The sequence below is a fragment of the Branchiostoma lanceolatum genome, chromosome 1 (genome assembly GCF_035083965.1).
Source record: "Branchiostoma lanceolatum isolate klBraLanc5 chromosome 1, klBraLanc5.hap2, whole genome shotgun sequence".
Classification (NCBI taxonomy): domain Eukaryota; kingdom Metazoa; phylum Chordata; class Leptocardii; order Amphioxiformes; family Branchiostomatidae; genus Branchiostoma; species Branchiostoma lanceolatum.
Genome location: NC_089722.1, coordinates 38930897 through 38955712, shown reverse-complemented (window position 1 = coordinate 38955712; position 24816 = coordinate 38930897). Strand labels below are relative to the sequence as shown.

Sequence of the window (24816 nt, the reverse complement as noted above, 5' to 3'; positions counted from 1 at the left end):
AGTCCTGGATTCCAACTCATGAATATTCATCCTACAGCTAGTGTTACTGTACCCCTCACACGACCTACCTTTGTCATCCTTGTCGAGAGAGCGAGCAATATTCTCTGTAAACTGTCTGGTTGGGACTTTGCCAACAGTACAATCGCTGTCTTTTGCCGACTGGCGTGGCAGCTTGTGAGATAGTCCATGGTGGCGCGTATGGTGTAGGAGGTGAAGCACGGAGGGTTGGGTTCCGGGTCAGACGATTTGATAAACTGGGTGACGTCCGGTTCATCTTTGGAAACTTCATGGAACGTCATCAGCAGTTCGATCACGATGTCGTCCAGGTGTTTCTGGATGAGTTTGTTGACACTGTCTCCTCCTGATTGAAAATGATATTTTGATTGATTGATTGATTGATTGATTGATTGATTGATGCATGACATAACAGTAGCAGGCCTCGAAATTAACTTTTTCCCCTACTGTCCCAACATTGTCCCAAAAGTGGATTTCAACTGTCCCGAAAGTGTCCCGAAGTGTCCCAACCAGGACCAAAGATGTGAACTTAATGGGGGGTCTGGATTAAGTTCCAGAGGTTCATGTTCAGGTTTGGACCTATACTCAAGTCTGGACCTGAACCCAAGCCATGGCATATGTTAGAATAGCAGACATATTGCATAAAATTTGAAAAATACTAGTATGATACATGCAAAATTATATACAGTCAGTAGTAAACACAAGTTTTAACGAAGTTTACAACCTGATATAATGTTAACAACCTGAAATAATGGATTTTGATAGGTGATAAAAGAAAAAAGCATTATTCTGCAGAATTTAAGGACTTCATTGATGTGGTGGTTCTTGGGGAGGTAGAACAAATCCTAAAAAATGTTTGATTTCCATTCTGCCATTTTCTTCATAAAAGCCTCCTTGTTCACAGTCACATTGCTGTTAGCCTCCAATCTGATCGATATGGCACCAATTATAATGTGCATCAATACCACCAAAATCAATATAAATTTCCCTTTTTTTCCATCTTTGGAAACTGTTATCTTTACCTGAATAACTCTCAGACAAGCCCTCAATGTCCCAAATGTGTCCCAAATTGATTTGTGAGTTGTCCCGGGTCAAATTTTGGTGGCCCCGGGACATAGGGACATAGTTAACTTCGAGCCCTGAGTAGGTGGGGATTATGGCAGCTGCATCCAACATACATTCATCTTGACAGAGAAAGAAACAAAGTACAAACAGACATAAGGCAATAACATGGACTAGCCCCCTGCTGTAGTGATTGCACAAAGTTGTGTGGCTATTGAGATGGAGATTAGTGCCACCTTTTGCTCCATCTGGTGTGGGAAGGACTTTAGAAAAAAATGTTATAAAGTTGCATGGGTTCACCTATGGATTTCTCAATGAGGTCGAGGCATTCCCGCGCTTGCTGTACGCGCTCAAGGCTCCTGTCGGACTGCTCCTCCGGACCCTGCTCTGCGAAGAGCGGGAGGACGTTGACAATGATACGTGGGAAGCACGAGTGAAGCAGGGCGACCCACTCACACTCGAGCTCTTCTGCGATGTGTTTGACGGTCGCCATGTCCTTCTGCATCACCAGGTGAGGCACGATGGTGCCGTACTGGTCCCTGGAGTCAATGGTGGACAATCAGTTTACACGCAAAAAAAAAACAGTTAAACATTGACAAGCAATTGGATAAAAATTTTGAAAATTTCAAAAATTTTTTCAAATTGTTTGAGTAACTCTTTTTTGACATAATATATATATCTCTCATTACCTGGATGTCTAACTTTCATCAACATTTTCAGTTTGTAGCTTTTTATGCACAAGTAAAGTTTGATAATTTTTTTTCTAATTTGGATAGACTTTTGCTTGGTCACTGCAAGCCTCTGAATATTACCTCAAAGTGAAAGAAAGTCATACACTTGAGAAGACAGCATTATATGCCATAAACCAATTAAGGACAGTCTCCGGGACCCGTCCCCCCGGGACTGAAACTTGCTGGTTGGGACAAAAATTTAATCCCATCCATACAAGAAATCTGAAGTTCATGACATGAAATTGATAAAAACATAATTTTGTATGCTTGAAACGATAGGTTTACACGTAGCAAGAAAGTCAAGAACATGGCCTCCAAAACAATATGTGGAACGGAAAATAAATCTTGCAGGTGCAAGAACATGGCCTCCAAAACAATGTGTGGAACGGAAAATAAATCTTGCAGGTGTACCCCATTAGTATGCAGTAATGTAGGTCAGTGACCCTTAACTTTTATCCCTCCAGTAGCCACAGGTGCACCAGGTAACACAGGTGAACTGTAATGTCTCACCTGTAGAAGTCCCTCCTGCAGGTGTACCCCATCAGTATGTACTGTAGGTCGGTGACCCTGTATCCCTCCTGTATCCACTGGTGCACCAGGTAGCCCAGGTGTTCAGACAGGTAAGCCCCACAAGTGGGGTGGCCAAAGTACCTGGCTACCTGTTCCAACACCTGGAATAGACACGTGGGAAAGTAGAGATAAAAATGATGTTGGATACAAAAAAAGGAAAGTGATCTCAAACTAGTTAAGCTAAAACATACTCAATGAACAGATGAGCTAATCTTCCACTGGTCGTGACAGAGAAGACATAGCTATGTACAGTATTTACGGGTTCATTGTACCGGGGAAATTCCCCTCGCTCTTTTCGACAAGCACAATGAACAGTGGACCACGGCTTAACGTCCCGTCCTAAGGACTGCGACCCTTTCCGGTAGCGTGCATGTTGGGTGAGCGACACAGCCGGGATCGAACCCGGGGCTTCTAGTTCCAGAGGCAAGATCGCTAACCACTGGACTACGCACGCTACCGCATTGTTGATATACATAAAAGTTACGATCATGAATGCTACATGTAAATACATTACTGTCAATCCCTAATAATTGTAAATTGGGTTACAATGTACTTCTAGTCTGACAACCTGCAGTTTTGACATGTCTAGCTGGTTGCGCCGCTGTCAAAAATTTGAATGCAGCATTCGGAAGGTGGAATCAATGTTGTTACAATTTTTTTGTTCGAGGACACAAAACTCTCTTAACTTCAGACACATTTTGCATTGAAATGTGTTTTTTTTCCGGATGGGTATGACATAAGTAGAATACAGCATGGTGTATTCCGCATCGCCCTCAGTCTGTGTTACATTCTATATCTAGCCTTCAGGTACATGTAATACTATGTATTTGCAAACAAACGATTAATTTATTAATATCATAGCACAGACTGAGCTTTAATAGCTTTGTTTCTAAAGTGTTCATACCTAAAACAGTAACAAGTAACTTACAAAGAAATTCTAGTCTTTAAAAAATTATAAAACCGAAAATGAATGTTTATGGCACAGACTTCACAAAACTTTGCTTCATCACAAGTCAGTGCATCAAAGTTTCTTTCTGCAGTCTTCCTAAAGCCAGCGTGACAATTCATGCGAGCGTCGGCCAAATTTGTAGATCGCCCGTAGCTCGCCAAATTTCACAATGGCCCGAGCGGCGACCGCATTTTCCAATGAAAATCTTGGGTGACGTCTGTCGAACACTAAAAACTAAAAATCCCCCATGAGATGGTACCATCTCTTGGACATGGACAAAGTCAGAATTGACTAACCTGGTAAAAGGCCAATGTTTGGATCAACTTTGATTTCTGAAAATCGCCCGAAGCCCATGTAATCAACAGGACGTCGGCCATACTTTGGCCGAAAATGCACATTTGAAGCTCGCAAACACGTCGACCAAGCTGAATTTCTTATTTGTGACGGGGGCTTAAGAATGCAATTTCCATGACTGTTGAATCACCTTAATGGTAAGTTCTGGAGCGACATTAGACAGGGAATTCCCATCCTGCTCCATTCGCTCCTCCCCCGCATCCAGATCAGGCGTCAAGTCATCACCCCCCTGGATGGGCCTCCTGGTGACCTGGAACAGGGCAAACAGCGCCCTCTTCTCACAGGCGGCAGAACTGCAGGCTACAGCAGCCAGGGTGGCCAGCATACTGGAAACTCTGTTGGCACTTTCGTCTTGGATCTCGTCTGCTGAGAGCTTCCCCTAAACACATATCAGGAAAAAGATTTCATCAAACAGAAGAAACTCCATGAAAAGTTTTATCAGTTTGGTGACTCAAGTCAACATGCTTCTAGGTACACAACCATATTTTTTCTTACGTTGAGGAAGGTTAGACATCCAGGTAATAAGATACGCCAAAAATAGTTACTCAAGCAACTAGATAAAATTTTGAAACAGTCAGACGTTTCAGACAGCATCCGCTATTTCCGTCAGTGACTAAGGAAAGATCTGGCAGAACCAGGTTAATACTGAAAACAGTATTGAACAAAATGTATATCTGCTTACAACTTTTTAGTGTCATAAGAAACTTTAATAGCTTTGTTTCTAAAGTGTTTATACCTAGCACAGGAACAAGTAACGTACAAAGAAATTCTATACTTAAAAAAAATTATAAAAGAGAAAATGAATGTTTATGGCACAGACTCCACAAAATTTTTCTGTCTGCAACATTAACATATAATTACATACAATCAGTCATGCATGTGTAAATTTATGTGAATGTAAAAAGAAACAAGGACAGAAAACTTACAGGCACAGTCATGGTTTCTTGCAGAGTTTCGTAGACAGAGGCAAAAACCCTCTCCTGCTCTTGTCTATCAGCCTGTCTCAGACACCTGTCTCCGTTGTTCTTCACGTGCACAGTCTGGAACAGTCTGGAAGGGCAGAAAAAGCAGCAGTCAGTATGAAATAGAGCCCCTGTCACACATAGCTACCTATGACCTGCCAACCTTTTCCAGACCATGGTTGCAAAGGGGGTTAAGCTTTTGTCACAGATAGCCATGGCCTCCTGACCTTCTCCAGACCATGCTTGGGAGTTAAACCCGTCAGACATAGCCGACCATGGCCTCCTGACCTTCTCCAGACTATGGTTGCAGGGGATAAGCTTTTGTCGCTTAGAGTGACCCACATTTTTTGACATATGTTTCTTATGATTTCCACATTGATATGCAAAGTCCGCTTCTTGTTAATCTACCTTTAAGTTTGGTTCATTGTTTTGATTCTCCATCATTATGTTTTGACTAGACTAATTTCTAGCGTTTGACGTAGTCATTAGCGTGAAATTGAGTTTCTGCATTAACACATTGTGTGTTTGAGCTGTACACAGGTGACTGTTGATTAATGAGCACAGGTGGAGAGCAGGTGCTAGGAGAGGATAAAGGGAGGACTGAAGATGAGATCTTCATTCGAGGCCTTGCTACCCGGCACGAGGGCACCATCGAAGGATTTCTCGAGTTGATCGTTGTTTTATTTTCGCGAGAAATCCTGGAGGCTACGTTGAGGCACGACTACCGGACATTGCAAGTTTTTGCGGCAGAGTTCCCGCCAAGGTCTTTCTTCTGTACAACAACAACAAGGAGAGAGACTTCAGGAGACTGAAATAGGATCTTGGCCAGGAGGCGAAATTGAGCCACGACTACCGGACATCGCAAGTCTTTGCGGCAGAGTTCCCGGCAAGATGTTTCTTCTGCACAACAAGGAGGAGATAGACTTTCGGAGACTCTTTTAGGAGCATGGAACGTGCATATGTTCATGGTAGTATCACGCCGTTTTCGTATTTTCAGTTAGTGACAACGTTAATGTGTTGTCTGTATTGGAATGGATAAATCTAAGAATCTTTTTCTGCGATGAGATGATACTTATACATGATGATTATACTCCATCATTGATATGCAAATAATCTGTTGTTGGCATTCAGCAGTTTTTGGTGTTGATGTTATGTCGTAATTAATTTCCTCAGCAGTATCACAGGTGATGTACTGTTGTCTGTGTAGTAGATACACATGATGATGTTTCACTGTCTTTCATTTGCACAAAGGTATTCCATATATGCTCACTGAGGTTGTCAATGAGTACTTTTACACGTAATCATGTTTCTTTATGCCGTTTTTTATATGTTTAGACATGTGAACAGGTAATATCTTGGCTGTGGATGCATTGCTGTGGGTTTACTACCGCCCTCAGTATTTCCGCCATATGCAGTGGCGTAAAGGTATGTTTTGTTTTAGTTAAATAGATAGATTTGGAAGGTCTTGCTACCGCCGTCTTTTATATTCAGAAATGAATAGAAATGAATAATAAAGAGACGCTAGTTTGGTGTTTACGTATTGTGGAATTTCAGACCGTTTTTCCTTTTCATTATCTTTGATATGCTCGGATTGATCTATTGTTTGTAGAGAGCACGCATTTATTACTAGTGATTTTTTGAAGTCATTGACATGATATGCACAAGCATTGGTGCAGGTGATGTGTTGACTGCAGAGAGAATGCAGATATACATGGTGATGTCGCCCAAATACAGGGGCAGTTGATGCATTGAGCAGGTAATTTATATGGTGACGTTATTTTACCCAGGTGATTATTTTATTGTCATGGTATGCCGCAGAAATGGCATGGACAGCACAATGTTTTGGGCAGGCTGTTTTGAGCCCGGCGATTTTATGCCGTCACTTGTATGCCCTAGGATTGATGAGAGGATACATGACTTGGAATTGACAAGCGCGCAAATGGACAATGTTTAGTTGTCAGTTGATGCGCCCCAATTGTTTTATCCATTTTTTTGCAGGTTGCATTGATTTCGTCGCTATACAGTGGTGAAACAGTGTGTTATCGGTGGAGAGCAGACGATTATTCTACACATGAAGATTATTCTTAGTAGTGTATTTTTTCTCCAGTTTTGTTAAGCTTTAACAAAGGTATGGAAGAATTTTTGTTTGCTAGAGAGCACGCAGACATATTTCAGTATTTGTTTTACGCATATACTGATGCAAGTGATGTCTTGTTTGCAGAAAGCACTCAGATACCCTTGGTGTTTTATTCTTTGTTATACACGTATTTTGATATACTAGGTGATTTGTTTGCACTTTGCAGAGAGGATGCAGATTCACATTTGGTGATATTTTACAGTCTGTGTTTTGCTCGAGCATCGATGCAGGTGTTCTGTTTGGATCGAGTTCACAACATACCTGGAGATGTTTCTTTCTGTCTTTCACAAACGTTGATACACGTGATGCATTGAGCGGGTAATTGAAATGTTGATGTTTAACCGCAATTGATATGCATGAGCATGGTAGTGATATACCTGTGATGGTACGCCCCAAGAAAGGCGTGGACTAGCACAATTTGTTGCATGGGCAGGCTGCTGTTTGAGCCCGGCAACTTTATGCCGTCAATTGTATGCCCTGGTAGTGATAAGGAATACAGGTTGTGGAATTGATGACCCCGGAGATGGACAATGTTTAGTTGTCAGTTGATTTGTCTAAAAACGTCTGTGGTGTTTTAATTTTTGTTTTGCAGGCTGTATTGATGTATCTGCTATACAGTCGTGCAACATCTTTGGAGAGCAAGTGATTCGTTTACACATTTCGTCACGTTTATTCTGTTTTAAGAAGCTTAAACAAAGATGTGGATGAACTTTGTTTGCAGAGAACATGCAGATATGTTTAAGTCTTATAGTTATACGGGTACATTTAGGAAGGTCATATCTTGTTTGCAGAGAGCACACATTTATCTTTCGTGATGTTTACGGCTTTGTTACACATAAATATGGATTCAGGTTATTTCTTTTTTGCAGAGAAGACGTATGCAGATATATTGGTGACATTTTACAGTTTTTGTTATACATATATATTAATGCAGGTGTTTTGTTGTTTGCAGAGAGTACGCACATTTGTTCCGGTGATGTTTCACAGTCTTAGTTATACATATTTTTGGATGCAGGCGATTTGTCGTTCGCAGAGACTCTGAGAGAGCACGCAGATGTACATATTTATTGCATAGCCTTTGTTCAATATATCACAATATCACGTATTTTGATATACATGATTTGTTGTTTGCAGAAAGGATGCAGAAAGGATGCAGAATTAAGCATTGATTCAGCTGAACACCTGTTTCACACCTCACAAACTTACATGGATGTGTTTCACAGTCTCTACTTGCACAAATGTTGGTGCAGCTGATTGATACATTGGGCAGGAAGTTTAAATGTGCTATTGTACTGTTTTTGTTATGTATGAGCCCGGTAACATTTTGCAGGTGTTTGTAAGCCCTAAGAATGAAGACCAAATTGGCGTGTATGAGTAAAGTTACATTTTATACACTACTTGCTGTATAGTTTAGTTCTTTTGTTCTTGAGAGTGAGTATGACTTGACGGATACCTGGATTTTCAGCAATCCGCAGGCTGAATTATGAGCCTTTCAGGCTAGCTTTTCGTCATGATGAAACATTTGTGTCGGGTTGTGTCTGAGTTTCTTATATTTGTAGGCATTTGAGCTCAGTGATTTTGTGGTCTCTTATTTTGACATAAAGAATTCGTTGGCACTTGGCCAGTAGGAAACAATTTGTTTCTGGAGGTGCACGAGTAGTAATATTTGTATCATATTTGGCTACTGAAAGAAGTAATTTGTTTTATTTGGATGACCATACTTTCATGTTTTTGTTTACGTTGCAGGTTATGAAATACGGCAGTCTTCAGATGTATTTAGAGAATACTTTGTTGCTTAAGTTTGACATAACTAATTAAGAGTGGAGTTAACTTGTTTGAAAGTTGTTTTACTTAGGTTTGTGTATTGAGTAATGTTTTCTGTACAAGATATTAACTGCTGTATGTTTAATTAGTTTCAGACGTTATGAAGGAAGGATTTTGTAAGGTTATGGATAAGATCCAAGATCCATTACTTTAGTAGCTGACATACTACCGTATTGGCTAGCAGAGCAGAGGGTACACAGGACTAGTATTATTGTTGGGATTCGAGAAGTGGAAGCAGTTTCCGGGTTAATTCCCAGAGATTGTTCTTTCAACAGTACTTTTATTTGTGTTGTATGTGTTGGAAGTCATAAGAAACACACTCTTTGCAGCGGTTGAGAAACCATTTTACACCTTTTAGGTGGATACATTTGCAGGCAGAACTTGATTCATCTGGAAATTTTTACGTTGTCGGTAATAATTTAACAGCAGCAAATAGTCTTCTAGAAAAGAAGAAGGTGGTTATAACACAAGGTCAGTTATTAACCTTTGACTGTTAATTAGACTGTACATAATTTGTACTGTTGCTATGTTGGAAAAGTATTGTTATTTAGGTCACATTGATTTTCTTTTTCTAGAGGACTTACTAGGACCAGAGAACTTCAGGAAAAAGCAGCTGTCCTACACTAGTGCAGGGAATTAGTTTAGAACTTGTCATAAATTGTAGTTGCTGATGTTTCAGTTTTTGGTCCACTTTAGCAGAAGTAACGACTGCGCAGACGGGATGTTTATAGGAAGATGGAAAAGTGAAAAGGAAGGTTATTCTACAGATCATCTGAAAGATAGATGACCAGTTCTTTGCCTCTAGACTTTCAGGTACTTGGAGCGTTCCATTTTTTCCCCTTCTTTGATCAGTCGACAAGATGCCGTGCCTAAAGCAGACGGCTCCCCCCTAAACAGTGTGTGGTGTTTGACTGTTTGCATCTTGGGGGGGTATAGCGAGGATAGTTTAATGCAGAAAAGACTAATTTCTAGCGTTTGACGTAGTCATTAGCGTGAAATTGAGTTTCTGCATTAACACATTGTGTGTTTGAGCTGTACACAGGTGACTGTTGATTAATGAGCACAGGTGGAGAGCAGGTGCTAGGAGAGGATAAAGGGAGGACTGAAGATGAGATCTTCATTCGAGGCCTTGCTACCCGGCACGAGGGCACCATCGAAGGATTTCTCGAGTTGATCGTTGTTTTATTTTAGTAAGAAATCCCAGAGGAGATATTGTTTGCATTGGGCTCTGGTGTACGTCCCCTACTTTTTTTGGCCTTGTCACTAAAGCAAGGTTTTTTTAGGGGTTGCGTAGCCGGCAAACAATGTAGTCAGTTGACTAATTCGCCGTTTGTCGAGTTCCTTTATGTTTCGACCGTTGTTACAGTAATCTTTCGGCAAGTTTTGTTTGTATTGAGTCGAGTGTTCTAGACTGTCTAGGCACACGATGACAGTGTAATAAATGTTAATTGGATTCATTAAACTCCGTGCTGTGCCCGTGCCTAAAGCAGACGGCTCCCCCCTAAACAGTGTGTGGTGTTTGACTGTTTGCATCTTGGGGGGGTATAGCGAGGATAGTTTAATGCAGAAACAACATTTCTAGTCTATTACGTTTATCGTTATTTCAGTTATCATCTAATCAGGATTTCTGTTGTTTGCTGAATAGTTATATTTTCAAGTCAATTTTTATTCCTGTATTATTTGTTATTATTTGACATTTCTATTGCTGCTATGTATTACTATGTAAGGGGTTGAACCCCCCAGGTATCTTTGAAAAGCACCGCCAGGCGATATGTATTTCTAGTAAAAGAAATAAATAAATAAACAAACAAATACATCCATAGCACAACTAAACGTAGTGAGGATACTCCTACAGTAACTGTACTTGGAACAGCATTTTTAACAGCAAAGAGGAAGTACACCTAACTGTAAGCATGCTGTTGCCATCCTGATGCGGATGTTGTGGCTCTTGTCCCTCAGCAGCTGCGGAAACAGCTGGCTTAGCGGGCACGGTACGTCCTTCCTCCGTTCGTCACGCAGGGTCAGGGTGGACCAATCACTGCAGGGGTCAACCTAGCAGAGGGGTCAAGGGTTGATTATTTGATGTTAAGAAGTGAGCATTTGTTTCGGCTGAAACTGTGGTCCAGGTAGTTTTTAGCAGATTTACTTTCAAATTATATGGTTTGACGAGTGTAACAATTCTTTTGCCTACATTGCTTGTATACATGTACAGGGTTTGGGGCCTGATTGTATCGAAGCTTCGCAATGACACTGAGATTAGAATAAATAGAACAGATATATTGAAACATTATCTCTAGAACAATTCAACACCTGATGGTGAAATTGTAATACTCTCAACTCATCTGCATGACTGTCCATTCATAGTTTTGGGTTAAATTCCTGTTGGACTATAGATCTTTCTCAGTCACTGACAAAAGATACATGTAGCAGATGCTACCTGAAATGTCTGACTCTCTACAAAATACACGACTGTCATGTATAAGCAGTTGCTTGACAGCGTAACCGTTATCTTGTGTATTCTCACCTTTATCAGTGCTTCCATACACTCCATTATTGCTGTCCTGACTGGACCTGTGTACTGTCCCTCTGTTTGTAGTATCCTGTGGTATTCAACACAAAAGATACAATCAACAATGGGCATTTGGCAAGATAGATATGTCACAGAGTCAAGAAGTTGAAGCCGGGGCATCATTGGACATTCCAGGAAGACAATGACCCCAAGCACACATCAAAATCCACAAAGGTTTGGTCGGAGAAAGAGTCTGGAAGGTTCTTGACTGACCATTAAACTTAACAGTCTCTAGACTTAAACCCAGTTGAGGATTTCTGGTGGGATCTGAAGACAGCTGTTGCGGTACATGGACTTTAGAAAATTACTGAGCTGGAGACCATTGTCCTCGAAAAAAGAGCACTGCCATAAGCCTGTGACAAGCTATCGTTCCCGTCTGCAGCAGGTCATAGCAGCTTTTAGATATTTAAAAGTGCTGCACAAAGTACTAAAGACAGACCCATATGGGAGGTTGAATAGTTTTGCAACCTGCGTTTTGTGTGAAAGTTGCAATTTTGCAAGGACTATGAAAAAAATTTTGACTTTCGCTCTGGTATTAGATCTAGATTGTAATAAAGTATTTGTTCACCACTTATATCGTTTAGTAATATTCTGCAGTTGCAATGTTCCTCAATTTGCCAAAATGTCTAAAATGCGAGGGGGGTGAATAGTTTTGCATGCAACTGTATGATTGTAATAGTAACTCAGGGAATAAATTTGAATAAACTTCAAGGTTACACCTACCACACAGCCCTGAGTAGAGTACACGCCCCTTCCCTAGTCGCTGCATCATCACAATCCTGTAGTCTGGGTATCAGGCTAGTTAGGAGTGGCAGCACCCTGCTACACACAGTCTGGTCATGCCGATAGTGGGACACTGTTTTACTGTAGAGACAACAACATAACACTGATTATAACAATCCTGTAGCCTGGGTATCAGGCCAGTCAGGATGGCAGCACCCTGCTACACACAGTCTGGTCATGCCGGTAGTGGGACACTGTTTTACTGTAGAGACAACAACATAACACTGATTATAACAGTCCTGTAGCCTGGGTATCAGGCTAGTAAGGAGTGGCAGTACTCTGCTACACACAGTCTGGTCATGCCGGTAGTGGGACACTGTTTTACTGTAGAGACAACAACATAACACTGATTATAACAGTCATGTATCCTGGGTATCAGGCCAGTCAGGATGGGAAGAACCCTGCTACACATAGTCTGGTCATGCCGATAGTGGGACACTGTTTTACAGTAGAGACAACAACATAACACTGATTATAACAGTCCTGTAGCCTAGGTATCAGGCCAGTCAGGATGGCAGCACCCTGCTACACACAGTCTGGTCATGCCGGTAGTGGGACACTGTTTTACTGTAGAGACAACAACATAACACTGATTATAACAGTCCTGTAGCCTGGGTATCAGGCTAGTAAGGAGTGGCAGTACTCTGCTACACACAGTCTGGTCATGCCGGTAGTGGGACACTGTTTTACTGTAGAGACAACAACATAACACTGATTATAACAATCCTGTAGCCTGGGTATCAGGCCAGTCATCAGGAGTGGCAGCACCCTGGCACAGTCTGGTCATGCCGTTAGTGGGACACTGTTTTACTGTTAGAGACAACAACATAATACTGCATTTATATCAGTCCTGTAGCCTGGGTATCAGGCCTGTCAGGATGGGCAGCACCCTGCTACACACAGTCTGGTCATGCCGATAGTGGGTGTTGTGTTGTGTACCACATCCCCTGTCAGCACCAAAACGTCTGTTGACCCTGCCAAGAATCATATATTTGGTGAAACCAACCAGTCTCTTAGAACAGGTTCTAAGAACACAGACGCCTCAGTTCAGTGAACTCAGAGTTTTTCCAGCATATTTCTACAGAATCCCCAGGACATTCCATGACTTTAGATAAAGTTGGAATATTGTAATTGGACACTGAGCAGGATTACTTTCTATAAAAGTTGAAAAAGGCTATTTATACATAAGAGCACATCAAACATCCCTCAACCGAGACGGGGGCTGATACCAACTGCCAGGCACCTTTGACCTGTTGCTGACGTTACACTTCCATTCAGGTCACATGACTTAAGCTTTGGGTTATTTCAACTTGAGAAGGATCAGAGGACTGATTGAAAGCTTCTTGCTTGGTGGTAAACTAGCGCAAGACTTTGTGTTCAGACGGAGATATCACTTGTTGATTGTATGTCCCAAATATTTTGATATACGTGATTCTCTATACTCAATACTATCGTCGGATTTACCAGGATTTATCTCAATGGACTTGAACAGCAAATTTAAGTACATAATGATATGTGACAATCCATGCATGGTACACATTGGGAAGTATATCAAAGAATGTCTAGACGTTAGAAACTCCTCCAATGATTGTAAAATCCCATTGCCATCCCATACTACCATAGGCTGTAGGCCTCGGAAGGAGAGTCTATATATATACCGAATATATACCGGGATATCGGGTGATAGGCTGAGCGGATCCCGAACTTACCCGACAGCCGACCTCGCCCGAAGTGCGCCCGAAGGGCGCTCGTAGGTGGGCGCCCGAAGGGCGCCCCATGGCGCCGCAGGCGCAGAGCGAGGAATGAGCGATAGGTACGAAACCTCATTTCAAACAACCTAATTTTCTGCTAATTCCTTCGACTCAGGCACTTGGCTTGGTGGTGATTCTCATGTTTGGTGTCCTATTTACCCATGGAAAACACCTAGTTGATAAAAAACCGATGACAAAGGACGATACGAGGCATTTTGTAACGCCCAAAAATCCTTCTTTTCCCGACATGACCGTTACCGGCAGTATGCACGGCACCGCTGTTCACGGAACAATGACATCATGGCCGTCAGATTGGACCGGGCTGGTGCCATGCACGCAAGGGGTTTCGGCACCGCTATTAACTAAGCTATCATTATGATAAGCGTTGGAAATGCCAGGATTGTGAACATAGATATCTTATTCATCATATATTTGTCTACCAGCATTTATACATGCGTTCCTATTTGCTTCTTACGTACTCACTAGATATCGTACTTCTAGCCAGATTTACCAGCTAAAATCAGACGATAAACGTGCTAAACCTTCCATTAAAACGACTATGACGTATCTTCAGTGTAACACATCTTTTGTGAGCATCCTGTTACTTTGTTACGTTGCAAAATGGGGACTGCAATGGACAGTAATAGGTCCGGATTGGCCCCCGAAAGATCGAAGACACCCCTTCTGGTAACGGGGACCAGGAGTGCTGATTTCATACCCTTAGATATTTTGAAGTTAGCTCCTCCGAGCGGCTGTCTCACATTGGACGACGGGGGGCCGTCGGGAGTATTTGCATAACTATGGGGTAGGATGTCTTACGCAACTGCTCAGCGGGGAAGACAAACTCGCTATTGTTTTGAGTCCGCGGAGCTGAGGCCTACTGCCCATGATACTACTACACCATATTGTATAAGATAGACTGATTATCCTAATAGAATGTTATCTAAAAAGTATGTACCAGTTAATGCCACACTTTGTACCTAGTACAATTGTTGTGCAATAAATTTTTTATTATTATAAAATAATATCAACAATCACCTGATTGTTTGTATCAATTTCTTCACATCTTCGTCGTACAGAGGAACTTCTGGGCCACACAGGGTCTCACACACTTGTAAGAACTGAAAACACAAGATAAAGACTTACTTATGTTTTAACACACTTGAATATCAATCTTAGGGGAGACATTTAAGTCCAGTATACAAGTTGTTCCAACTATGTAGTTCAGCAATCTTTGAAACAGGTATTTTTTCAAAATAAACAAAATTTTATGGAAATAGAGACTCACCAATTGAAGATGAACAGCTTTCAACTTGTCAAAGTCCTGCAAGATGTAGTGAGATTTAAGAAATGTTTTGTTAAAAAAAAATCTGCACAAGATGCATGATTTTATGACATCATGTCTTATTGCACATACTTAAAAAAGGAAAATGAATGCATACAACTTACATCGACGAGTAAAAGCTACACTTGGTATTACAGAAACACATAAAACAAGTTCAGTACAACCTTACACATACCTCATTGCAAAACTCCTGGATGAGTTTGTCCTTGACAAGGTCAGGGTCAGCGGCCCCGCCCAAGTTCAAGTCCCCAGAGTTCCCCAAAGCCGCTACACACCAGGCACACACCACCTGCACAGCCTGCATCCTCAGTCTGTTAGCCTCTGTCAGGGACTCACGGTCCAACAGACTGGTAGTACCTGTCAACAGCAATAGAAAATCTGTGAATAGTTTCATCAGGTTGGTTAGAAGACTCTTTTTACACAACCAAGAGATTTATTCCACCAACTTTTCGGTGACCATCTGTCACCTTCTTCAAGGCAATTCTGACTGGTTCACATAGCAATGCAGCACAGGTGTCGCTGCTTTTACATAATGCGATGCATTTCCAAACGCAAAATATGAACCATGATGAGGGGGATATAGACTCCGTCACATTTGCTGCATTACTATGTGAACCAGTCAGAATTGCCTTGAAGAAGGTGATAGATGGTCACCGAAACGTTGGTGGAATAAATCTCTTGGTTGTGTAAAAAGGGTCTTTTTATTCAGCAATAGAAAATGTCTCAAGACAGTTAAGCTTATTTAAAACTTTGTTTATCTGATTAGCATTACCTGTAAACTGCCTTTAGACATGACACACCAGTTTTGTACAGTAAGTGAAAGCTGCGTAAGACTGTACTGTAAGGTTTGATCCACTCACTCTGGGATGGACAACAACTAATCTTTAACATACACTACAACAGTGTACAATCTTCAGCAAAGTTCTTAATTCTTTTAATTCCTTTTTCCTTGAGGCCACACCATTTTAATTTGTTGGTTAATGGAATTATTCTTTAAAAAATGCTAGTCTAAGATTGGAAAATCAACAGGAAAACGGAATCTCAGAGGAAAGTTTGTACTTTCAAATTGGTGCACACAATTTTAGGGAGTGAACAGGGTCAGGTGAAAGTGTTCCCCCCAGCCTTCTGTTCTCATGATTTTTGTTGTTGCTAAAATTTAAAAAAAATCCGTTAACCAAGAAATCAAATTGGTGTGGCCTGAGGTAGAAGTCTTTTTATTGTCTTAAGAGTTTCTTTTTTGGAATTTTTCATCGATCTTTAAAAAAGATATCAAACAAAATGAGTAAACCACCCAACAAGAAGTGATATGAAACTAAAATAACTATAATGAATAATGTAATCTACAATGATCAAGATGATAAAGTTCAGACGTTTAGTAGAATTTTTAAAAAAAGTTCAAGCACACACCTGTTGTGGTTGGTTCTCCATTGCTCTGAGTCTCCTGTTGACTCGGTGGTGAGTCATCGAAGTCTTCGAAGCTGCCCATGACTCGACTCTTCCCGTTTCCATGGGAACTGTCAAAGTTGTCAAACTCGTCAAAGTCGTCCGAGTCCTCGTCTAAAGCTGTGGACGTTGACGGCCGGGCTGATGACGTACTGCAACTTCTGACAAATGAGATCTACAAACAAAATCTTTCTTTAAAACCCCCTTTGAATCATTCATATCAGTCGTGATTTTCACATGCTCAACTTAAACAGGAAGGGAGGACTTTGTGTAGAAATCTCCAGTACGTGGGACCCCGCCCTCCCCCCAACCAAAGGACAACAGCTGTTCCGATGGTGTTGTCTTACCATAAGGACTATCCTAACACGTTTTACATATCAATGTAGCTTAGGCACGTGTTTGTGATTTGCCATGTACAACCGTTTTTTTCTAGTTGTTGTATATTAAGTACTGGTTAGTTCTGCCAGTTCATTCTAGTGACGCTGAAGAAGAGTGATGGATGTCACTCCAAACGTCCAGAAGTAATATCGTTCCGTAATTCATCCAGTAGTAGAGTTTGAATTGTATATTTGTATATTAGCAAGTTACACATTATGTACAGGCCGTTCTGCCACTACAAGTGACGCTGAAGAAGAGTGATGGATGTTACAAAGTAATTTCCTAAATAAATCTAGTTGTATAGAGATTAATTTGTCTTTAGATATTGTTAACTTGGATGTCTAACCTTCACCAAATGGAATATACTCTATTGTTTGTCCCTTATATTTTACTACAAATACAAGCATGTATGTGGAACTCACCTTGCCTAAGGCCATGTCAATAAGCAGATCTATCAGCCTGTTTGGTACAACAGCTTTCAGCAGAGCTCTGCGCAGCTGGCCAACTTCTTTTGGTTCCTGCGAAACATCCATGTGTGCAAACCGAATAAAAATTAACTGTAGACCGTATTCAATAAAAATAAAATTGGACCAATCTTTCATCACCTTTTTTGTATCCAAGAAAAACAATTGTTACAGATATGATCATTCTATGCGGTACCATACGCATTCAAGAACACAGTTAAAGGGGTTCATCTAAAGAGGGAAACAGGGGCGGAGCGCCCCCATGACCTGACCATGCGCCCTCTCATCCAGGGGAGCAGATTCTCTGACAAGCATAAAATTCTGATTGACCAGGGATGCTACTAGGACACATGTGTGGCCACAGTCTTCAACTGTGACCTACATGTATCTGACAGTAATTTTGACCCTCAGGAAGCCAAAGAATGCCCCATTCTAACTTAAAATTCTCTAAAACTCCAGACTGTGGAAGGGGGAAGCCCCTGCAGCTACTACAATACATGTTGTCTAGTTTAAGAACACACAGCTATTTCAAATACTGTAAATGCATTTCGCGTGGTTTTTATTTGGCGCTAAGGCGAAAATGGAGTGTTCGCTGTGGCAGTGCAATAGTCACATACTGCTATTGGACCCAAATGTTTGCGGTGGTTTTAAGTTCACGGTGAAACGGTCGCCGCGAAAACCGCGAACATAAAACCAATGCGAACATTTCTGCATTTACAATATGTTGTCTAGTTTACGAGTGGGTCTTCACCTTCGTTGCATCCCAGAGGAAGAGTTGGTACAAGCTGTCAATCACAGCCTGGTGCCCCTCCCCCTCCCTCTTCATGAACTCTGACAGTTGGGTGGTGACATGTTTCAGGGCAGTCTGAAAGGAAATTTGTGAGAATCAATCCCTCGTTATACCCTTTTCCACTAGATGATGGAACCGCTGAGTAACAAAAGATTTGTCAAAATAGATTTCATAGATAAAGACCATTCCTATTCACATTTTGTGTATTTTGTTGTCTTTTAAATCATACTTTAAAATCTTGCATCATTGTCCAATTATGAAATCTTGGGTAACACAAATCCCACTTTAGTCAACAGTTACTCAGCGATCATTGTCTAGTGGAAAGAGGCCCTTAGTGACTTACAGTACAGTTATTGTATGAAATCTATTGTTCACATTGTCAGACATTACAAGGCAATGAAATATGAGAAGACTTGCATCCGCTTGATCATAAAGTGACAGAAACTTTAAAAAATGTCTGTAAGCTGTTTGCAAAGGCATAAAACTTTAAAACGTTTGAACTTGAAGGTAGAATTTATGAAATGTAAGAAAAAGAACCCACTTTTGTATCCTGATATAGGGTAGATCCTACAGCATCCTGGGGTTTCCACACTCCCTTGTCCACCAGGAAACACATCACTTTCATCAACATGGTGCAGTGTTCTACCAGCTTCTCTGTATCTGTGGGCTGAAAGGAAAATAGCAATTAAAGGGAGAAATTTCATAAAAAATTCTGATGAATAATTATGATCAGGAACAGGGATGGTGTTTCTAGTGACAGGGACAGGGGTGGTGTTTTCAGTACCAGGGGCAGGAATGGTGTTTTCAGTACCAGGGACAGGGTTGGTGTTTTCAGTGCTAGGGGCATCATTGGTGTTTTCAGTGCTAGGGACAGGGATGGTGTTTTCAGTGCCAAGGACAGGGATGGTGTTTTCAGTACCGAGAACAGGGATGGTGTTTTCAGTGCTAGGGACATGGTTGGTGTTTTCAGTACCAAGGACATTGATGTTATTTTCAGAACCAGGACCAGGGATTCCTTTTTTAGACACGGAGGGTGTTTTTAGCACGACAGACAGGGACAGTGTTTTGTACCAGGGTAAGGGATGGTGCTTTCACTACCACATAAAAAAACAAGGGTCAGTGTTGTTGATTTAGTACCAGGGGCAGTGTTTTCAGTGCTATTGACAAGGATGCTGTTATCAGTACCAGGGACAGGGATGGTGTTTTCAGTGCCAGGGACAGTAATTTCAGGAGCAGGGATGTGGTTTAGTACCAGGGACAGGGTTTTAAGTACCAGTAATTGGGAGGTGTTTTTAGTACCAGGGATAGGTATTGTGTTTTCAGTATTGGAGACAATGTTATCAGTACCTGGGACAGGAATTGTATTTTCAGTACCAGTATGAAGTATATTTTAGTTCCAAGGACAGTGACAGTGTTTTCAGGTGCAAGGATAGGGATGGCATTTTCAGCACCAAGGAGGGGGCTAGTTAGTACCAGGGACAGGGATAGTTCAGTCAGCCAGCCCAATTGAGCTGACCATAGATCTTTTGTATACGTAAACTTCTGATATATTCACAAAGGTAAGGACAGAAATACATATAATGCTAGTTCATGTACAGACTAAGGTGTTATATTGTTCAAACAGGTTACTAGTAGTTGAACTGTACCTTGACTTCTGTCACCTTCTGCAGTTGTTTGGACGTTCTTGTGAGGTGTGCTAACAGACACTCCAGCACTGACGGTAACGAGCTACAGCTGACCATGGGCTGAACCATCTGGCATCCCCGCGGGGGTGTTTCTTGTAGAGGAATGACGAAGGAGGATTTCTGGTAGAGGATGGCCATGTCTTGTAGCTGCTGACTCAGGCTGTCTTTGGCGCTTGATTTTCTGAAGAAAAAGATATATCAGGTCTAGAAGAACAGACGAGCCTGGAGACAGATCTCCATCTTCACTGCTACCTTGTCCCCCCAACGACCTGGAGGTCAAGGGACTAGACGAGACGATGACGGAAGAACTGAACATACACTTTCAGGCACTCAAAATTGGAGCTGTGCACCGAATTTGTGACAGTGGGTGCACCAGTGCAACTATATACTTGAGTAGGTCGAGTACATTGTGGCCATGAGGTACTAGTAAACAGCATAGTCTTGACATTTAAGTGTCGAAAAAAAATACTAAAACTTTTCTTATATCACTCGTTTACTGTTTAGCCATCAAACTTTAGAATCAATCTCCGAGGGTTTATGATTAGGTTTTGCTGACCTTCTACTTCATGTTATGCACCCAAAATATGTTCTGTGCAACTTGATTTTGAGGTTAGCTGCACTTTTCCCCAAATGAATTTCAAGCGCTGTACATTGAAATTACTTTTATCATAAATGTAAGGCAGAACAGTTAAAGACAATCCCTGGCTGCATGTCTGAGGGTCTGCATGCCTTTTCCTTGAGCCGTAGCAAGCTATTTTAATTCACTGCTTATTGTAGCTGACCCACTCTATTTCTAGTATTTTTCGGAATCAAAACACAAGACTTAGTCAATTTACCGTTAAGCATTGCCTGTCTTCTTGAATTTACCATTAATTGTTGCCTGTCCTTCTGAATTTAAGGTTTAGCATTGCCAGGATCTCCCCATGTCGACCCTCATGTCAGCTGAAAGATTAAGATAACATGAAGTAGAAATTGCTCACCGTTGCAGTGATGTTACCGCCCTGTGGTCCCGCATAACTAGAGCTCCCAACACCTGAGCCAAGGTGTCAGTCCCAGGGCTGAAACACGGTATGAGGGTTAGCAAAATACTATCTTAAAAATGTTTGTGGTTGCTTTATTTCCCGGTATTTATGGTGACCTTTCCACTGCAAAATCCTTTTCCCACCTACTGCAGAATTAATACCCTGCAAAAATGAATTAATCTACAGTACATCGTACATGTACTTCAGAAAAACTAACAAACAAAATTTTCAAACAATTACCACAATTCAAAACAAATGAAACATGGGACAGGGATAATATCTTCAGTACCAAGGACATGGATGGTCTTGTCAGTACCTGTGACATGGATGGTGTCCTCGGTACCAGGGACAGGGATAGTATTCAAAGTGCCAGGGACAGAAATGGTATTGTCAATGCCAGGGACAGGGATGCTGCTTTCAGTGCCAGGGACAGGGATGCTGTTTTCAGTACTAGGGACAGGGATAGTTTTTTTCAGTACCAGGGACAGGGATAATGTTCACAGTACCAGGGACAGGGATAATGTCTTCATGACAAATGACAGGGACATTGTTTGTGGGGATGAGATGGCATTTTCAGTACTAAGGACAGGGATGCTCTTTTCAGTGCCAGGGACAGGGATGGTGTCTTCAGTACTAGGGGTGGATATCGGTTCGACTGGACCAGTTTGGACCGGAAAAACATGCGGTAACCGGTTCAAAAACCGAATGTTGTGAACCGGTTTTTTGGACCCGGAAGTCAAAACAAAGTAACATGTAATGCAACAAATATTTTTTTCCGAGTCTGAGAGTGCCGCCGCCCGCCCGGCAGCGCTCGTGAGTGCGACTGTGTGAGTCGCACATGGGACCAGCTTTTTTTTGAGAATGCGACTAGATTTAAAATCACGGTCGCACGGTGCGACAATCAAACATTACGATCTGCGCTAGCAGGATAATCGCTGCAGAACTTAGCGGTAAGCTGAAAATATTTAGGTATTCCAACGCTACCGTAGGTGAATTTTCTATCATGTTCCCACACCCGCGGTACAAAAACTAGTGGCAAAGTTACCCATAGAAATAAAGGATATAAGTTTCTCTCTTTTGTGATGTATTTGTTTGATTTGTAAAATGTTTCAAACGCCAGAAATTTGCCGATGAAAGTAAAGCGCTAGCCGTGCGCTCTGCGTTCAGGACTGCCGCCATGATGATGGTAGACCGCAGCAGAATGCAAGGCCTGTTTCCCGCGGTCATTTTTCACCTGTTCAAGTGATAATTTTTACGATCAAAAATCGATGAATCAATTCAAGTGGAGTTTTATCCCCAAAAATATTAAATTTTCCCTTTGTCACCGATATCATTTCAAAACTCATGATCTGCCCGTCATTATGGTGCTTTCATTCTGCTGCGGTCTAGAATCTACAGCCTTGAATTACAAATCTTTCTCCATGCCGTCGGCCTGTCATTGGATGGCGGCGCCGCGGTCCTGACGCGCGAAGTTTGAACTGTGCGTTTCAAAGGAATCGAACAAACAGATAATTTTTGATCCTATTGAGCAAGAATTTCAAGGATATTAAAGTATTTTGGATTATTTGTAGACAGAGGGTGGGGGTGAAAAAAATGCCTGTAAAAATGTTGAACTTGATGGCAGCAGAAAAGTTTCAAATTATGGAATGTGACTTTATTTGTTTTGGTCATGAAACCAATAGATACATTTTAGAGTTATCTATTTATTTATCATTCAAGGTTATGTGAATCATTACTTGCCTTGTTCCAAGTAAAAAATGCCATTGTGTATTTTTCAACTTGTTGAACTTGAGGCACCGTGGCCCCCGGATTGGGGCCAGCTGGGGAACCTATGCCCAATTTTTTCTAAAAATCCCTCATACTAGTATCATTTAGTATGCAGGAAGGTATTGAATAACTTGAATTGCCAATTGTTCTGCAACATCAATGTAGGCTTTTATCTTTTATGATCTATTCAAATATTTTATTCCCGGTTGTTAATAGGAGTATTATTTGGTATGGCCAAGACTTTTGCTTGTTCTTCCAACTTTTTGTAGTGGTGATCCTAGATTTTTGCTGGTGCTCCAAACTTTTTTGAGTTAGGAGCACAGTGCTCCTAGGTCTAAAAGTTAGTCTGGAGTGATTTTTTGTTTAGTTGACTTTTTGAGATCTCTGAGCAAAGACGTTTGTTGAAAATGAAAGTGTCTTGTATCTTCTATCTGCCTGTTAGTGCTCGGTGTCTCCTCTCTGTATTGACCAAGAAGGCATAAAAAATAAGGTTAACATTGAAATTGGGTTGATAAAATGTAAGATTATTAAGAGTAAGATATCATCTAGACAGGATCAGGTTTAGGTTCAGGTCCGGACCTGAACCTAAACCTCTGGACCTGAACCTGGACTTGAACCTGATCGAGCCGAACCGGTATCCACCCCTATTCAGTACCGATGACAGGGACATTGTTTTGGGGGACAGGGTTACCAGAGACAGGGATAGTATTTACAGGGACAAGGACAGGAAGAATATTGTCAAAGCCAGGGACAGGGATGCTGTTTTCAGTGCCAGGGACAGGGATGGTGTCTTCAGTACCGATGACAGGGACATTGTTTTGGGGGACAGGGTTACCAGAGACAGGGATAGTATTTACAGGGACAAGGACAGGAAGAATATTGTCAAAGCCAGGGACAGGGATGCTGTTTTCAGTGCCAGGGACAGGGATGGTGTCTTCAGTACCGATGACAGGGACATTGTTTTGGGGGACAGGGTTACCAGAGACAGGGATAGTATTTACAGGGACAAGGACAGGAAGAATATTGTCAAAGCCAGGGACAGGGATGCTGTTTTCAGTGCCAGGGACAGGGATGGTGTCTTCAGTACCGATGACAGGGACATTGTTTTGGGGGACAGGGTTACCAGAGACAGGGATAGTATTTACAGGGACAAGGACAGGAAGATATTGTCAAAGCCAGGGACAGGGATGCTGTTTTCAGTGCCAGGGACAGGATCAGTGTCTCCAGAACCAGGGATATTGCTTTCATTACCTGGGAAAGGGATAGTGTTTTTAGCACCAGGGACAGCATTTTAGCTGAATCTCATGTCTTCTGAATCTCCAGAAATTAAATCGAAAACTACTAAGAAACCAAACGAATTACCTGGTGAAATGTTTCTGAAAGTTGCTGGTCATTCCTTCTACATCCTCCACATCTTCTGTCGGTAAGAGCCACTGGAGCAGTTCATGCCTGAGGGGATAGGGGGCGCTCTCGCTTGGTCGCTCCATGGGCAGGTTGGCTGGTGTGAAGCTCTCAGGAAGGGGCTGGCAGCTGAGAACGACCGCTAGGAATTCTACTGCTTCCCTATTTGGGGATAACACATTTATCACAAATGTGGTAAAACTGAATAAAATTTTAAAAAATAAAAAATAAACACTAACAACAACGGGAAAAATCTGTGGTGAGCTAGGGACACATGCACACATACAGACAATACTATCCTGGAAACCAGAGCACATTGCTTTGCAACAGTCAATTTACTCTCAGGCTCTTACACCCCCTACATGTCCAAGTCCCTTGGTACGGACTAACACCCCAAAGGTAGCTATTTGAAACACCTGGCAACAGAGATTAGGCCACATCAATTTATTTTCTTGGTTAACGGAATAAAAAAAATTCTAAAAAATGCTACATTGGAAAAGCAACATGAAAACAGAATCTCAGAGGAATATTTTTATTTAGGTGCACACAGTTTCAGGCAGTGAACAGGGTCAAGTTTTCATGATTTTTTTTGGCTAAATTTAAGAATAAAAATCCGTTAACCCAGAAATTAAATTGGTGTGGCCTTAGGGGCCAAAGCAGAGACTCCAGGGTACTCTCAACTGGCTTCAAGCCAAATTAGGGTACTCATTCGACAATATTGATCTTGTGTACATTGTGGGCTCAAAACAATAAAGAAACAACTCTCAAACAGTCACTGCATTCTTAAGAAGTAGCTGATAATTGTTTCCTTATC

At 41.6% G+C, this 24816-nt stretch overlaps 1 protein-coding gene and 1 long non-coding RNA gene across 2 annotated transcripts in view; one reads left to right on the top strand and one right to left on the bottom strand.

Moving 5' to 3' along the window:
• Positions 1-24816, bottom strand: part of LOC136422419 (serine-protein kinase ATM-like) — a 74949-nt gene that overhangs the window by 32873 nt on the left and 17260 nt on the right. The window contains exons 13-30 of the mRNA XM_066410193.1: positions 23964-24164; positions 20793-20870; positions 19774-19993; positions 18669-18794; positions 18089-18202; positions 17296-17391; positions 16460-16670; positions 15228-15409; positions 14996-15031; positions 14746-14828; positions 11897-12037; positions 11129-11204; positions 10511-10656; positions 4608-4731; positions 3812-4060; positions 2319-2479; positions 1378-1616; positions 69-361 (exon numbers count right to left, since the gene is read on the bottom strand). Of these exons, the coding sequence (XP_066266290.1) occupies positions 69-361; positions 1378-1616; positions 2319-2479; positions 3812-4060; positions 4608-4731; positions 10511-10656; positions 11129-11204; positions 11897-12037; positions 14746-14828; positions 14996-15031; positions 15228-15409; positions 16460-16670; positions 17296-17391; positions 18089-18202; positions 18669-18794; positions 19774-19993; positions 20793-20870; positions 23964-24164 (2776 nt within the window). The remainder of the gene's footprint in view (positions 1-68; positions 362-1377; positions 1617-2318; positions 2480-3811; positions 4061-4607; positions 4732-10510; positions 10657-11128; positions 11205-11896; positions 12038-14745; positions 14829-14995; positions 15032-15227; positions 15410-16459; positions 16671-17295; positions 17392-18088; positions 18203-18668; positions 18795-19773; positions 19994-20792; positions 20871-23963; positions 24165-24816) is intronic.
• LOC136422428 (uncharacterized) lies at positions 5102-10178 on the top strand. Its single transcript, XR_010753630.1, has 3 exons — positions 5102-5611; positions 5979-6068; positions 6320-10178. It is a non-coding gene; the product is annotated as an uncharacterized lncRNA (long non-coding RNA).